Source organism: Atractosteus spatula, chromosome 13, assembly GCF_055471065.1.
Source record: "Atractosteus spatula isolate fAtrSpa1 chromosome 13, fAtrSpa1.hap1, whole genome shotgun sequence".
Classification (NCBI taxonomy): domain Eukaryota; kingdom Metazoa; phylum Chordata; class Actinopteri; order Semionotiformes; family Lepisosteidae; genus Atractosteus; species Atractosteus spatula.
This window is the reverse complement of record NC_142718.1, coordinates 43125191-43143886: the sequence shown is the minus strand read 5'-3', so window position 1 is coordinate 43143886 and position 18696 is coordinate 43125191. Positions and strand designations below refer to the sequence as shown.

At 35.6% G+C, this 18696-nt stretch overlaps 1 protein-coding gene across 1 annotated transcript in view; it reads right to left on the bottom strand.

The window, feature by feature from the left end:
* lrp1ba (low density lipoprotein receptor-related protein 1Ba) overlaps nucleotides 1-18696 on the bottom strand; it is a 491547-nt gene that overhangs the window by 125918 nt on the left and 346933 nt on the right. Inside the window, exons 42-43 of the mRNA XM_088930252.1 lie at nucleotides 5940-6129; nucleotides 1580-1784 (exon numbers count right to left, since the gene is read on the bottom strand). Of these exons, the coding sequence (XP_088786378.1) occupies nucleotides 1580-1784; nucleotides 5940-6129 (395 nt within the window). The remainder of the gene's footprint in view (nucleotides 1-1579; nucleotides 1785-5939; nucleotides 6130-18696) is intronic.

The following is an 18696-nucleotide window of genomic DNA, read 5'->3' as shown; positions in this document are numbered from 1 at the left end:
TTTTTAAAAGGTGTAATATAAACTTGCAATTTTGTTTTTGCCCAACCAAGAGTGAAAAACATGGAGACATTATGGTTGTCAGGTGATTAGCTGAAAGTCAGTTATTCACTTAAACTTTCACATTTTAATTGGTAACTTGGCACAACTGACTAAACAGGTCTTTGTTAGTTCAATTATAGCAGAGTGTGGATGACATTCTTGACTGGAGGAGTCCAGGCATGCTGGCTCTTGGTTAACTAATTGCTGTGGGTTTGGCCTCAATTCTGAGGGATCTTGTCAGGCACAAATTTCAACATACAAGAGGGACCAGCCAAGAAAGAGGTCATTATGCAGTCCGGAGTTTTTAAACATGACACCTGCAAAACACATCTCCATAGAGGATCCTGATGCAATACATGCATTTCTAGATAAAGGCTACTGATTCATCCTGATTCATTTGTCTGTCTCTTTGAAGCTGAAGAGCCCCATTAATTAAATACTGCATTTGCTGCTTAGCACACTGGGACTTTAAACATTACATATTAAGAAAAATGGTGCAAGGATCTTCTTCATTTGCTGCTGGTACCCTAGTGGCATTAAATTAATGTAAAATAAAAACAAAGACACTGGGTACTAAAGCTTTGACAAATTAGGGCCTTGTTAATACATAACATTTTAAAAGGCATTGGATTTTTTATTATTTATAAAATCTTCATCCCATCAGTTTTTGCACTCTACACACTTCACAGCTTTTCTAACATAAATTCTAAGGTCAAGCTGTTAAATAATCAGAGCCTCTGGAACTACAGATAGCTCGGATAAGCTTTCAGGGCACTTAATATTAACCATTGCTAAAGAAGTTTAAAAGAAGATTATTTACTTGAGTGAATCATGTTATCATCAGTATTTTTTATGTAAATAAGGATTTCATGGATGCCATTTTGAAGTGCTTTGATTTTAAATGACCCAACAGAGCAATCTGAAAATAATTTGCGATTATGTGAAAAAATGTGAAGAACACTAATAGGTATTACAAATATGAAAGTATACATATCATCAATTTTAATTCAAGTGAAATTTACTGACCCACGAAACATTTTCACAATTTCTGAAATTTGAGCAGGGAGACTGTGAAAATATTCTGGATTGATCTTATCACAACTGAACTGAAAATGTGAGATACATACTGTACATCCACCTTGCTAACATCAAAATAGCATGAGCTGAATGACCATTATGATCATCCTTCCACTACATAGTTCATACAGATCTGTCTTGTCATTTTATAATTTTTTAAATCTTAAGATATTCTAATGAGTATACTTGCTTGAACAAAACTGGAATGAACTTAAAATTTGTTATAGTAAAATAATAGTGAAATTTAACTTGGTCTTTGATGACTCCGTGGAACCCTCTATGCATAAAGGGATGTGTAAGCAGTTATTCACATGCTTTTCCCTGTGCATGTTATTAGTAGTAAGGATTTATTAGTGAATTAGCAAAAGACATTGTTCCTTATACTGTGCTTCTGATTAAAGTAATATGTCTCTTAGGTTAGTTTGCTCATATTGTAGCTCAAAACCAAACCAAAGTTACTTACATATCTTTGCGATCCATCATATTCACACCTTTCAATTTTTCCCAGACTTCCATCAGAGAAGTACAGCTTCTCTGCTTTGTGGTCAATTGTGAGTCCGTTGGGAGTCAGGATGTCCGTGCTAACGATGACCTGCATGTTGTTTCCAGATAACGTGGATCTTATGATGCTTGGGTGCTGCTCATTCCAGTTAGTCCAGAACATCAGGCTAGAGTGTTCAAAAGAAACTCAGCATTATTAGGTATTCGCTGCTTTAACATGGCAATCATCTCTGGAGCTTGGGAAAAAATGACAGAAACAAGCAATAATGTTTTACTCCTGTGTTGAAGATTATTTATTTACAGTAACTTATACATGAGACCCTCACAAATAATTTAATCTCAATCATGGGCTATGAACTTTATAAATTTAAAGCTCCAGACAGTATTTAAATGTGTGACTAAATCTGTGTTAAAGACACGTCTTTCACTATAACTTAAGCCTAGTAAGTACATCTGCCTTTTCAGCAAGAGCTGTGCATGAGATTATAAAATGCATGAAGCATGTAGAAGAGTTGGTCATAAGTTTTCCATACTGTAAATCAAGATCTCAATTATTTTTGCTTCCTTACATCATTAATAAAAGGACAGCAAATGTTTAGTGATATCAGGCAGAGACAACAGTTATATCAGGTGATGCTTTGACCTACTGTACATTTTCTTGCAATTCCATATATTGAATAGAAAATTCATATTTGACAAACTGACATAATTATTTTTTAACACATCATATTATAATACTGTCCAAACTTAAAACATCAAATTTCTGTAATTTTAGATGAATCCACCAGAGCTTTCCAGGCCTGTCATTTTGATGCACCTTAAATGTTATCAAAAATTATATGCCAGTTAAAATTTAAAATTTAAATCATATGCCATTTAAAATTCCCTACAATTGTTTTTGTACTAAACAGCAGACTTTTTTCTATCTCACAGATCGGCTCGCCCTTTTCAGATTTGTTTATTATTTTTAGTAGATAGAGTAGATATACTGTACTTTATTAATCCCGTGAGGGAAACTGCAATGCAAGAGCAGCCAGGCGCAGTCAACACAGCACAGTACAACATGATAATACAATAATACAGTAATACAATACAATAAATACAGTCAGTAAGAAGTGCAATAATATTATTATTAATAATCTTTTCTTACTGGTACCTATCTACATAACTTTATGTAGACACCTTCCCCCTTTACACCTTCCCCCTTCTCTTCTCTCAATGACAGACTTATTTTGGTGTAGTCTTCTCTATTCTCATGCAGGTTTTGACTTCACACCTCTCTTCGCCTCTCTGCCTCCCCCCTTTCCCTCCTCTTTTTCCAGCTTTTGTTCTCCTGTGCTATTTAATCTTTGCAGTCTACCCTGTCTTTCTCACACCTGAAGAAGACTCCATGGCTGAAACGTTGTGTTTCCTTTCTTTTCTTTTCAGCATGAAATAAACCCGTTACCTGTTCCTTTGCAGGCTATGCATGCTGACGCAGCTCCCTACTTGAACTACATAACGTTAATGTATATTGTGTCTAGATTACCCTGAACAAGATTCTGATTAAATTCCCAATCAGTGCACTGATGAAAACATTGATAATGGTCTTCAGTTTCTTGGTCATAACAACAGTCTTCCGTCACATACTGTACAGTACATAAATTAACAAATACATTTCTGTGTAAACATATAAATTGTATTACTGAATGTATTGGCTTTTACAAAATGTCTGTTTCTATTTTTGTAGTATAATGTCTCAACAAGTCAATTGGGTGCTCTTGTGGATTCATCTTTCAATGTTTTTACAGTTTTGCAGGCAGGACAGTTTTGCAGTTGATACACAGATTAACTAAGGAAACAAGCAAACCTCAGGCAGATTTGCATGTATTCTGGTAATTCTTTCTTTTACTAAACTATATTATATTGAGGACTTACAAAACTGACTATTACCATCAGTAGTAACAAATCTATTAAAACGTTGTTTTATGTGGTTGTTATGCAAAATCTAGTAAATATGAAACTAAAATTATTTTAAGCAAATTATTTTAAAAGCATTTTATAATAACATTTAATAGCTGTAGGCAATTTCTGAACAAATGTATGTATACATCTGCTCTATATACTGAATAGGTCACAGTAAGAGCTTAAACCAGTGACTTCATGTATTTAATTATATTTACTGGGATTGTGCTTTTATGTTTTTGCTATAACAAAGTATTTAAGACCTGTACCCACCACCCCTCTGCATTCCCTGCAGTGATGATGTCAAGGCTACAGAGAATGCAAAAGCATTGCCTTCAATGGTCAGGTAGTCATTAAGTTCTGCAGATATAGCCCTTGATGGACACAATTAAGCCAAAACCACATCAGTGATTCTATCATAGAATGGCAAACACTCATAGAACACAAGCACTTTAAAGTGGTGAGGATAAACCTGAAAACATCATCGCTGCTTCTGCACACAGCCTCACTTCTTCAAAGGTGCTGCTGTGTATACACAGAGATGACAGCATGTGTCACCCAGAATACAGGTAATTTGGTAAAAAGGGGCACTTGTACAGAGAGAGTGCTTCAGACTGATGCAAGAAGAAAAGTAAATTGGATCCTGGAAAAGGGTTAATTTAGTGATAGCTAAATAGAGGTCTAAGGACAAGCAAGGGAAGGTTTATCAGAAACAACCTTTTACCTACAGTACAAGGAAGGACAGTGTTGGGTCTCCAATGGTGTGAGTCGTGGTCAGCACTGTGCATTTGACACCTATTAGAGATCCACTTGCTGAATTCTTCCTAGTAGCAGCTGACCTCGGAAAAAAACTTACTGAAGCCAGAGGTTTTCGGAGTATATCCCACACTGTCTCTTCACAAGAGCAATAACCACTTAATTTACACATAATTCATCACAGGGAGTTTGGGCAGAACCTCAACCACAGCCCCAGACTGCCTGTGGGAGCACTAACAGACAAATGTCCCTTATCTTAACTGCTCCAGTTAGAAACAAACAATCTGTTTATAGTGTGTAGTATATAAAAGGCTGTACGGAGAAGACAGGCTTAAAAGCATGCACACACAATCATCTTCCTTGTCCGCTTTCTGCTTTGTTGTGTTCATCTGATTTTGTATTATATCAATTAGACTACATTTAATGAGATCCAGTAAAACATTCATATAAAGATGCTAGCTCATCTTTGGCAAGTTTCCACAAAGAAGCATGGATTGCATCTACAGCAATAATTTCCTCGGTTAACCTGATTACAAAATTAAGAATATACAGTACAGCTAATATAAATTTGTTAAAAGGGTTTTATTAAGTACAGGAAGATAAATCATTTCAAGTAAATTTTTAATTAACTGCAAGCTTCCAAAGGTTATATTGAAACTGGGCCAAATTCCAGGCTGGGAAAATGTGTTCTGTGTCAGACATTTAAAAAGATCTCGTTTTATCCTAATGCCAGGTCAAAGTTACATTTGAGAGCTGTTCTGAGCACGGGGAGTTCCAGGCATTTGGATGTACTCCCTTTTCCATTCAGTAAGCCACATGACAGACCGTGATGCTGCTTTGTCTCAGGTGCCTGTCATTTCATATTTGTTTTTCTCAGATAAGCAGCAGTTAAAGCAATTAGGTGATGTCTCAGTTTGAATGCTCTTTCAGAGCAAAGCCTCAAAGTTCTCTGCTTACAGACAGATCTAATTTCACTGCTGAAAGCAGAGGATTGAATTCATTCTGGTCACATCTGAGAATTTTTTGTTTTTATAATTCTTATAATCTCTTTAAGGCAGTGTACAGTATGTAGAATGCACCACTAACCTACACTAAACCTTATTTAGCTTTCCTGTTAATTTCAGCATTGAGAGGATGTCCATGTTAAGTAAACCTAAAAAGAATATCTTGGGTTTTAAATGCAAATGTATTGGTAACATTCATGAAAGAATGCAGAACCAATCAATGGTTATTTATACTCAACGACTATGTGACCATTGAAGGCTGGGTATAGCAATGCTTTGCATTCACAAGCTGTGTAACTAGAGATTTTACAGTATATTCAATTTAATAAATTGTTGCTCAATAACTGTGTGTAATCCTTTGAAAAAACTTTTTTAAAAGCAAAATGAAGCACTAATAAACTATGTGGTGACTGCACATTATAACATTGACCCTCCCACTCCTCTGACGTGGTGGGACAGTAGGTTTCCTGTGCAGCACGATAGAAGATTCTGACAAGTAAACAGCTGCCAACAAGCTGCGGCAGTTGGAAGCCCAGGCATGGTTTGTTTAATGTTGGCCTGTCTTTACTCAACATTGCAAAGGGAGTTATATACTGATGCAGAGCGTCAGTGTCTTACTTCTGGCACTCATCCAAAGCAAGGACATGTGGATGGTCCTCTTCTGACATCGTGACAACAGCCTCTTTGTAAAAAGCTCCAGCCCTGCTCTGGTCAATGGTGTGTCTGCTGATAGTAGAGGTTGTGGAGCTGGTCCAGTACAGGGTATCCCAAGCCCTGTGATAGGCCAGGCCTTCCACAGATCCCACATCTGGAGGAAGACAAAATGTTAGGCACAGTCAGCAATCGCCAGCCTGATGTCCGATCAAGTGTAAATATTACTGCAAGGCAGGAAAACATAATTACAGTGATATCTGTACATAATATAGCATTGTGAGGACTTAACAGGTTATTCAAATACTTGTCAAATGTAATAAGATCATGGCTGACACAGCAAGAAGATGATTACAGTGAGGTCATCTCTTTATTAAGCATTTAAGTATGAAAGATGGGGTAGGTGTTGGACATAAAGTAGATGCACTTAACCACAGACTTGTGCCTTGTTTGAAAGGAAGAGCATACTATCCATGCACTTTTGAAAGTCATTTCTAAAACACTGTTTTTTTTCCAAACAAGGATAAATGGCACACTCTATTACACATAGTTGCATTTTATTTCATAGTCTCCATTGAGCTTTAAAACAGGGGGGGAGGGGTAAAATGAAAAGCAGGAAACCATAGGAATCAAAGCTCACTCACAGAGGCAGTAATAATTTCAGACAGGTATGATGGACTCAAGCTGTGCAGAAAAGTTAACAATTGAATATTATGGGCTGACTTCAGACCAGTGCTTGGCAAAGCATCCGACAATGTTACACATAATATTAACAAAATCCAATTGCATTTTTCCATTACAAATAGCTTATTCACAAAAGAAAGATGTTTCAAATCAGTAAGAATGCCTACCAGCACCTTTTTGATTTCTAAGTTTTCTCTGCACTGGTCTAGAACCATTTTATCTGTTATTGATCCTTCAAAACATTCTAAAAACCTCTTTTTTCACTAAAGCGATGTATGTCTTAAAAGGTGTTACTATAGGTTAAAGATGTCAGTCTGCTGGGCTTTTTCCACTATATTCTTGCTAGAGATGTATAGTGTGTGAGAGAGTGCTTTGTAAATGTATTCATTGCATGATGATTATTATTATTATTATTATTATTATTATTATTATTATTGATCAGATATTACCTCTATCATAAACTGTCTCTATCATTTAGCTGTATATTTGTATTCTACACCATATATCCATTTGCTAAAAGTGACTTATTCCTGGGTCATAGCATATTTTTTAGATAAACATCTTATTTTTAAATTTGAAGTTATTTACATTTTAAAGTCCCCTCTTCCTATAGGAGACAGTGATAGAAGATCACTGGAAGGCTGGAGTACACAAGGAGGTGCATATTTAGTTCCAATTTTTAATTTTTTGTAAGATAAATTGCAAAAAGCCTGAAATATTGCTGGGAGCAATGGTGATATTACAGAGAAGGTCAAAATAAGGATATTTCCTTTTTTTTTCCTTTATACACCCTTCCCTTCTCTTTTTGGCACTCCCCAAATTGGACCTTCACTGTTTGAAGAAAGATTATGATTTTTTAATGAATAGCGTGCTCTTGCTGTGAAGGGCTACATCACATAAACACATGAATGGTAATATAATTCACCTGCTAGTGACATTCTGAATTAAATCAGTAATGGGGTGTATAACTGATTAAACATCTACACAACAGAAAGAAACAGCTTATGATTTAGTGAGGGGATGGTGGAGTGATCAGATCATTACCCTGCCTTCTGCAATACATCACCTTTTACAGCGCTTAACGAAGACGGATCTTCATTCAGAGAGACAAGATGCGGCCAATCAATATTGCCTTTCTGCTCTTCACCTTACTTTATCCCTAAGACCCAACAGCCACCTTATCAATATTTGAAAAAAAAATATTTTTTTGAGGGCTCCTCTTGCTCAGCAGGCAAAGTGAAGCTTTTGGAAAAGGATCTTGGGAGCTCTCAGTGGAAAAGCTTTTATCTTGACCCAAGGCAGCACATCTCCAGCCAAAACCCTACTGAGAGCATGTCTGACATTTAGTTTAAGTGCTGGCATCTTTTTCGAGTTAGTTCTGAGTTGTCAATGAAAAAAAAAGTTGTCCATGTGACTTTTTTTTGTTAAAAGTTTGAGTTTTGTCATATCCTTTAAAGTTTCATGTTCTAATATAAAATAAAGTATATCTATTTTTAAAGCATATTAGCTCAATACTAAAGCAGAATAATATCATTGCCATTTCAGAATAGTCTAGGTATAGTTTTAATGGTTTATAACAAATTGTTTTGCATTTTATGATTAATATACAGATGCCCATTTGAGGCAGTGAAGTCCTTTTGCTTGTAAGCCCTGTCGTTTCTTGAACAGAGTCTAATTAGGTTAATTGCAAAATTTAATACACGATAACCAAATTGTGCTTGTAATCAGCACTGTGTATAATCAATTCACAATTTTAAGCTTACAATGGACTTTTTAAAGATGTATCAATTAAATGAAACAAATTTTGTCTGATTGAATTTGACACAAAGACACCAGCTTTACTGCTATTCGTTATTTTATTAACTTTGAAAAGTAAGATTTTAAGTATCCATTTAAAATCTAAATACTGATTTGTTGAGTTAAATTTAAGTATATACTGTATATTTAGTGACAGTTAAAACATAAAAAAACATTGTCAAATGCATAATAAATCTTTCTACAGTATATTATGCCGACCCTCTGTAATGCCCCTATTGCTTGGTCAGTTAATTTTCCCTGCTTAATAATACAGTACTTAGTCCTTCTTTGAATGTAATATGTTAATAAAACTGGATATAATTAATGGTTACAAAATCTACTGTTAATCAATTTAAACCAGGCCTTAGATTAGCATTTAAGTTACAGCTGAGCAAAATCATCTTCAAAGAATCTGAACACTCCCCCATGCAAGAAAGGACCAAGACATTCTCATGCACAATTGTTAGTGAGGATGTGGGTTGTACAGTATATTGACAAGTATTGACCTGCCATGCTCGTGGACTAAATGGACATCAAACACCTAGATGTAACCATGCTGCTGGTTTCTTCTATAGCAGTGTTACCACCAGGACAGAAAACCAAAAACCGAGACTTTTTACAAATCCCAAACTGGAAGTACAACTAGGTTTTCTCCAGCTGTACCCCTCACAGCAGGATGAAAATGCTTTGTGCCTGAAATATACATAATTACATATACATTTTGACTCCTGCTTTATTTTAATTCAGAAATTTAATTTTAATTCCTTTCATAAAATACCTATATAGGAGGTAAGGAGAAAGCATGCAATATTTATTGAACAGTTAGTGGACCAACGAACCCTACTGTACCTCAAAAAAGCAAACACTTTCACTGACTCCCACAGTAGTGGGACCACATACACAGTCCTGTCTTTCTTTAGGACCCAGGAGACTTACAGGCGCCCAGCAGTGAGGGACCGAGACTTGAGTTACCGAGGCTGTTGCATTTCAGAAGTTAAAGAATAAAAGCACAGCAGTTCTCACTGCATAAAATGAGACTGTTACAGGGGTGTCTTTTTCAGTTTAAATTTGCAAATTGTGAAAAAAAAATTGCCAAGTACTCAAAAAATGTATTACTGGATGGCCTACAGTAAAAACTCTGATAATACATACTATATATGAATTTATTCATATTTCAGGGTTTTACCACAAAAGATCTAATATTATATAAGGATTTATTATATATAAATTAAATTTACTGTAGCTTGGGGTTTAGAATGAATTTGTTGACATTATTGCAATTATTGTCACTAATGTTTTTTTAATAAAATAGTTTTTCACATTCATTATCCCTGTTTTGCACAACTGAAATCTTACAGTTTTTATATACTGTAGGTGAATTCTTTACAGTCAGTCAGTCACTATGTTGGTCAGCTGTTTTTATAATGATTTATGTAAGCTTCCTTTATTTTCATGACACCAGAGCAGAGCTGGAAATATCAATTTCATCAATTTCCCTACGGGATTAATAAAGTATTATCTATCTATCACTTCTGTGCTGATGCTTATTGCACTTTAGGAATTGAATGGCAATTTAAGAATTTGTGTTTTTTACATACAGTACTACTATAGGATTGTGTCATTATACAGAGTTTAAACAGAGTTTAAAGCACTGCCATTTCACTTGTATTGAATTTATTTTTACTAACTTTGAAAGAATGAAAACTATTTTAACATTTCATTTTTAAGTTTTCTTAAAGAACATGGATGGTGATGTTGACAGCATAAGCTATCAAGTCCTTCAAAAAACAAACTTCTAAACAAGCATTTGGATGCCACCTTTGTAATGCTTTGAAAATCACTGCACACCTGTTTCCATCAAAATTAAAGTGCACGAGTGATGTTTTGTTTTCATTTGAGCTCATAAATGCTGCAGTGCTCAGCAAATAACTGAACCGTTAACTTCTATTAAATGCAAAACTGGCCTAGTGCATAAAAAATCTCATGAGTTGTCTCCTGAAGTTACTGTGATATTATTGGTACAATAACTTAATCTAATTTCATGAAGGGGGTCAGTTCAAGTCCATGGGTTAGACCATTGACTGTCTTCCATTTTAGAGGGTTGTTGCCATGTGTGATTTGGACTCCAATATCAAATGTCTCTAAAATATCTTCAGGTTTTCTTGCTGCATAATTTGTTCAATTTCAAACAGTTTTATAGCTGTAATAGTAACATACAGTTTATATAAAACAATTTGGAGAAAAAGAAAATGCTTCATATCTTGGTTTATTGTAAAAAAAGTTATAACTATGTTCCATAGAACACTGGTTTACACTGATGAGGGTTCTGGAATATTTCAGTCTTGCCAATATTACATTCCACTACTTTGCCTTATTCATCTTGCATATTTAACCTTTAGTGAGATACTGGATCTCCATCAGTGGATCCAAGAGCCAATCACAGGAGAATAATACGCCTCCTGTCAAATGAGTGGTGTAATGATGTTTTAATGGCTTACAGGTGGTCAATTCTTGAGATATGGGGTATAGCCAATGCCTCCGAAGCAATAAAATATTTGAGGGAATACTTAAAGTACTAACAGCAGACGCTGAACTCTGATTTATTCTTTCCAATAAAATGCTTTTGACAGCTATATGTGCAGGAAATCATTCAAGAAGCTTAGGAAGAATTTATTGAGACAATGCAGTTTAATTAAGAAAATATGATTCATTAACATCTTTGCCCTTTTCAATGATAGGAAGCTGAGCTATTTTAAAATTAGTAGCTTCAGCTGTTCAGCTTCAAAAGAGCACAGAGTTTTGGAAATGATCAGAGTAGACTTGCAGTATATTAGATAAACTCAATTTAACTACTCCAAATAATTCATTCATTGATCTCAGTTTCCACTTAAATAATGAGAAGCACAGTGTTTTATTTCAGTAGTTCTCTAACCATAGTTTGTTTTACATGTTCTAACATCTAAAGAAAAAGTTGTCAGGCAAAGTTATCACTTTAATTCAGTCAAAAATGACACTTAACATCTCTTTGTATATTTCTTAAATGGAAAATGATATACAGTAAGAAAACAAAGGTAATTTACCCAGAAGGTAATGGTAAGTTTAGTGGTTTCTAGGAAACTGAATAGATCATACTGGAGGAATGGAGGACATTCTTTTGAAACCAATTGTCCTCTTTAACCCAAGGAAAAGTTAATGCACATTGTACGGTATTTAGTGTTCCAAGAGCAGTGCTCTATGTTTAGGTAAGCAAACTACAAAGCAAGTGTTACTCACTTTTAATTTGTGGCACAAAATAGTGAAAAGGCAAAAAAGACATGGCTTTCAATCCAACTCTGGTCTAAATGTTAATTTCAAAGCTGCATGAGCACCTTGAACTTTTGCCACTCAAGTCCTTACAAAGCATTAGCCCTGTAAACAAGAGGACAAGACCTTTTCTCATTATTATCAAGGTGATAAAATATTCCAGTATGGCAGCTCATAAACAAATGAGATGAGAGAGGGTGTCATCTATCAGCCACATGAACCACAGAGCTCTCAGTCAGAGTTCCAGCCAGCTGCATTAGCCTGGGACTGTAACACATCGACCTAAAGAAGTCTACTACATACAAAAACACCTACAAAAAATAAAACTGACACACAGACAGACGTTTGGGGAATCTGGTGATGATAATGCCAATACACCACCAAAAAATGTAATTTTAATTTGGTGGTGCACAATGTAGGAGAATTTGGTAACCATTAACTTAATCATATTTCCAACAGCACTGATGGGCTATTTGTCACGTAGTGTCAATCACACAAGAAACAGTCAAGACTATCCATCTATCTATGGTACAGTGACATAGCAGTTAGTACTGCTTTCCTCACAGCTCTTGGATCATGGGCTTAATTGCAGACTGGTGCGTGCACTTTCTACTTGCAGTTTGTGTACCTTCCCATCTCCCCGTCTTGCAGGAGGTTTCTGCACGTGGTGCAATTTCCTCCAATAGTCACACGCTATTAAGGGTATATTCCTGCTCCTTGTCTGCCAGGTTAGAGTCCAAATCAACACAATGCTCTAAGATAAGGTGATGACTGAAAAAGGCCTATTTCCCAGCTGTGGAATGGAATATACCATCTATAGGTACATTGTTCATATCTTAAAAAGTTATTCGATTTTTATCAGAAATACAGAGCAACATGCAAGAAAGCCTCCTGAAATCTTATAACATATATTCTGTATATGTTAACTAGCACAAATGTTGCAGCAATTTCTGTGTGTGAGTACGCCCTGCAATAAAGGGTCTGGTTCTGCCTTACACTCGGTGTCTACTTAGTTAAGCTTTGGGTCAACGTGACCCTCAAAGGATAAAGCGGTTACTGAAGATGGATGGATTGGATAGATGGATAGAAACTAATCTCACTCAGTCCTCTATGACTCAGAAAGTCATGATGATGTACAGTAGTAGGTTCTTTTAAGCAGTTCAACACCAAGTAATAGCTTATTCTTTACAGTTGAACATATTCACTGTGGCATGCCAGACAGAGCATAGACTGATGATAGGGAGAGCTCATTTTCTTCATTTCTGATAAATTGTTTCACAATTTCAGACCTGTGCTGAATGTTCTCAGTGGTTGCAATGTGCAGATTGATTGCATATTTACATCAATACTAAAATTCAATACTAAAACTCACTAAACTATGAGTGCCATTTTCATTCACCTACTGATATTTTATGTCTTGTAATTTTATTATATGGGTGCTTTAGAAATGTCAGCTTGAATGAAAAAATTATGTCCCATCAGGTGCAGATTTCTTTGGTTCTCTTCAGTGTCTATTCAAGGTCAGATTTCCTACAGTATATGCCCAAACTCAAAACCAATCCTGTTTCCCCCAATCCTTCATGATGTACAAAAGAAATGCAACACCTTTACCAGCTAGTTTAAACACAGATGTCAAACAAAAAAAACAGAAAATAAACACAATTACTGTGCACAATTACTGTGCAAAAGGTCTGCACCTATTTACTGTAAATACTATGATTTACGCTGAGGAAAAAGGGTAACTATCCCAGTTACTCTTTAAAGTTAGATCTCAAGAGAGCTATGATTTTTTTCTTTTTAAAAACTGTTCTTGTTTTAACTGTCAGTCAGACATCAGCACAACGGCACTCCTGAAGTAGGATTGTCCATACGAAGGTAGTACCATGTTCTGTATGAGCATTTAAATGATCATGGCAGCAATGATGGATAGATTCGATCTGATCAGCTACTGGAAACATTCCTTCACTCTTCCTGGGCAAAATTTGGTCACGGTCATCTTCTATTAACAGCTTTAGTATTTTAATTCCAGAGTTGTTTAAGTACAATCTTGGCATATAAACACAGGAATCCTAGTGCCATCCTTTTTCTGAAGTCATGACATTATAATCCTAGCCCTGTATGGTCTACATGTACTGTACCTCAGGTATCGGAAACCTATGACACGTGTGCCATTATTGGCATGACAAGGGATTTTTAACTGCACATGCAACCAAAATGTTAAAAAGTTATAAAAACTGTGCTTGCCTGTTCTGTAAATCTCTATGACATGCTACTCCATGAAAGCTCTTTGGTGTAGAAGAAAACAATTCTCTTGTTTTATTTACTGCATTATTTTTAGTGAGGCAGTCTTTTGCTTTCACAATTAAAGTTCAAAATATGTGCTGCTTATTAACAAGTGTAAAGTCAAACATTTTGCACAAAATGGCAACTGCTAAGAAAGCCCAGTTAGATGTTCACTCATTTCAGCCCCTTTGGAGAGATGAATATGACTTTTGTGCTCTATGTTGTAACCCAAAATGGGATGCAAAACTAAACCTAACCCAATGTATCCAATGGACACAATGTACCCAGTGTATGCAGTGTACCCAGTCAAATAAAATGTATCCCAATGTATCCAAAGTCAACAATGTGCACAATTTACTCTATGTACTAAATGTAGTAAATCCAATATACCCATTATGCCCATAGTACTCGACATATCCAATGTACCTAATGTATCCAGTGTACCCAATGGATATGTACAAAATGTGCCTGATGTACAAAATACTGTATACTCAATGTACCAAATGTATTCCATATACCCAATACACACAATGTCCTCAATGAAGCCAATGGACCCAATATACACACTTTACCTTATGTACCTATTCTACAAAATGTACTACATGTACCTAATGTGCCCAATATACTGTACCACTGTACACAATTTACTTATTTCACCCAATGTACTTAATGTATCCAATGAACCCAATCAACCCAAAGGACAGAAATGTACCCAATATACCCAATGTCCTCAATGTACAGTACACAAATTCCAATGTACTCAGTGTACTCAATGTACTCATTATACAGTACCTAATGCACATGGTGGACATGTCTGTTTGTACAAAAATAAACGCAGCTGCAACATTGGGGTCATGACAGAAAGTGTCTGTGAGCCTGATATCAACTCATCAGTCTTACTGTGTTCATTTTACCTCCTAGTGAGTTTCTTCAGATGTTTGTTACTGTGGTCTATGTTCATCAGGAAGCTAACATGTTTAGGGCACTGGAGAGAATCGCCCAGACTTTTCAGCATTTTCAAAACAACTTTCACAATAGTCCCAATTTCATCATGGGAGATTTTAAACACTGTACCCTACTAAAGTCACTTAAACATTTTCATTGGTACAGTATGTTACCTGTCCAACTTAGCATAATGGGGTATTGAACTTGTGTTACAGGTCAGTTAAGGAGGTGTACAAATTCGCTGCTAATGTTCATCTGAAAACAACATGGTGTATTTGGTTACGACCTACAAGACAGCCCTCCCGAACACATGGTGGTTCGAGTCTGAACCAAGGACTCACAGTGACTGTGGGACTGCTATGAGTGCACTGATTGGGACATGTTTAAGCTTTCAAATTTTGATCTTGATGAACTGACAGATACAGTTATTAGTCATGTTACATTTTGTGCAAATACTGTTTAACCTATAAAAGCTTGTGCTGTGCTGTCTTGGATGACAAAATCTCACAAGTCGGCTCCAAATAGGAAAAAATACAGTTTTTACTAAGGGGGTGTTGTTTTCAGTATGGAGGCTCAAAAGAAACAAAAAGGTAACTCAAAAGTTAAAAAAGAGATTAAGTTGGCTAAATTAAGGCATAAAGATAAAGTGGATTGTGAAATGAGTAAAGGTGATTTGTGCTAGATACTGTAACTGTTATTTTTCTTTTATTTTCTAAATGTCATTTCTTTAGCAAAACGTTCTTAGGATCTGGAAAGAATCAGTTGTGCTCCCTTTGGCAAAGTTCATACAGTATCTCCTAGTTCACTGAATGATTATAGTCCACTAGCCCTCACCTCATTGGTAATGAAAACCTTTGAACAGATTGTGAAAGGCAAGGGTGTGGTACAGAGTCAATTAGACCCATTTCAATTTGCTTAAAGGGCAGATAGGAGTGTGGAACATGCTACAGTATGCCCTTTTAACTTTGTTCTCCAGCATCTTGAGGAAAATAAAACTCATGCTAGGTTGCTTTTTGGGGATTATTCTTTAATTGTATTCAACCATAATCACTGGTAACTAAACTATTGATTTATTTTACTCTTAATCTTAATCTTGTGATCTGGGTTACTGATTTCCTTACAGATAGAACTCAGAGGGTAGGGGTCAACAATATTGTATCTAACGAACTGTATTCTTCTAGTGCAAACTAAGTTCTCAAAAACTGTGGCACTAACCTTGCATATGGCATGTGTGTATTGTTATTTTTGTTTTTTCTTTATATTGTCCGCTACTGTAAAACAAAATGTCCCTTGAGGATTATAATGAATATCTCACTGTTTCTCATCTTTCAAGACAGACCCAGATGAGATTCTTGGATCAATTGCCTAATAGCAACAAAAAGAGCTAGATGAACTTAAAGACTTCCTCTCATCTGTAAAGTTTACAGTATGCTATTATATCTTTTGAAACTCTCTACTGTATATTCCTTTTCAACTCACTTTGGAAATTGTAAGCCTACTTAAATATTGAGTGCCTGGTACTGTATGTCCTTGACATCGTATGATTTCAGTTCAATATTTTGTTATCAAAGCAATATTGCTAATCAATTCTCAAAACACACAACACAACACATCTATCTGCTTACTGTTTTAAAGTATACTGTGTATGTGCCCAAACAGCTACTGAATTAACAATGGTGTTTTACAGTATCTACTTATACCACCACCTTCCATTAATTCAATGCTCTCATGAATTTATTAAGACCACACAGCGTTCTCAATGCAAAAACAGTAGTCCAGTACACAAAATACAGAACCATATTTCTTAAAAAGAATCCAAGAGATGGGGCAAAAGGAGTCATTGGATCTATCAAGTGTCAGGCAACATTACAGATATGGTACCTTTAACCATCATTTTTGACAGTTAAATAGGTCACATTTAGCTCAAAAGAATAGTGGCAGCCATTACAAAGCTCTTACTAGATGTAGTATGTGTTAAGCTTTGTAATACATCATGGGTTATGCCACAATGTTTGCGATGATAGATTTTTCACAAATGGGTGCTAACGCTTAAAGTTCAAAATAGCAGAAACAGATCTGACCACAGTACTTTATTTCACAATATGTAGGCTGTTGTACTGACTTAGCACCTAACATATCAATGTCAAATCCAATGGATTGAAAAAATGACCCCTTGTATTAAATATTCTGCTGCTGAGACCGAGCATTGAGCAATAGAGTTATGGGACTTATGCCAAAATAAATCCTGGCCCAAGTAAAATACTGTTACATTTAGACTGTTTTTACAAAACAATTACTCTAGTTAAAATGATAAATTCAGTAGGGAGAGCAAAGTTTCACCTCTGGTTGTGAAGCTGATTTTAAAGCATGGAATATATCTGTACATGAGAACCAATAACAAATAACCAAATTACCCAAAGATTTCCATTGATTTTGATTAGATGAATTCTGAGATGGAAAAGAAAATACAGCATGCCAGGCTATGAAACGGTTTTCCTGGCAGCATTCCAGGCTACAAAATGGTTTAAATTGTTGAGCTTATTTACTCTGCTAGTTAAAGGTAATGGAATTAATACTACAGACACTGTTAACAGACTGTACACTTGCAGTTTTAACAATTTGCAATTAAGACACTTTTCTTGACATCCCTGCAGTTTCATCTTTCCCAAAAGAGTACACTTCTGCAGACCAAGTGAACAGCCAGTACCATTCAGGCATCAGAGAATTACTTGGAGCCTACAATTAAAGACACTTAATTCCTGACACTAAACTTTCCAGTTTGAATCCAGGCTATAGGAAGACATTACTCCACAGCAACAGTTTGTGGGTCCTTAGCTTCCTCTACAACCTCCAATGGTCAGGCACTTCCAAATCTAATTATATTTTTATTGAAAAGACAAACAAATAGTACTGGACTAAAATCACCTTGATATCTATTTAGAGGCGTCAACCTGAGTTCCAAAAATGTTGACATTAATGTGATGGGTTAAGGTTAGTGTGAATTTTCATTGCTGTTTTTTGCACCAGTTTGTGTAAACATACCATGATTTACCCCACAAAAGAAATCTGAAAGAGTTTGGCTTGGGCTGGTTTCAAGCAGTCGAAATGACTATCTCATGTTGTATAAGGATAGAAATAGAATTCAGAATGGGAAAAGTGAACCCCAATCATAATTCAGTTAGCAAATATTTGTTAGAAATTCTGGGCCTGTTATATGAAAGGTGGAAATAAACAGCATAAGATTGATTTAGATTAGGACATTAAAATGTCCTAACATCTTTGTTGTATAAACATATGAATAATTGTTAAGAAACATCTTAAATATTGCTTTACTTTCATTGACTTTGGAAGGTTATACTGGCAGTGTTTAATATATTTAGTTAAATAATTTGGTTATTTATTCCAGTGGTGTCAATTTATCAACTGATCCAGTAACATATTTGTTTGGAACATAGTGTAAGAAAGCACATCTACTGTAAGTTTTCCTTTGAGTGGTTCCAGATGACAGCCTGACAGACAGAATATGTGCATATATAATGTAAGACTGCATTTACTATGTGAAAGAATTTGTATTCACTTACAGCTAAGAATTGACCTGTCCAGAACTGAGTATGATGATTCAGCTACTATAGTTCATTTTATAACAAAGAGCTAGAAGAAAAAAGAAGCTCAGAATCTGAGAATAACAGAGAATAAAAAAGCTGATGAAATT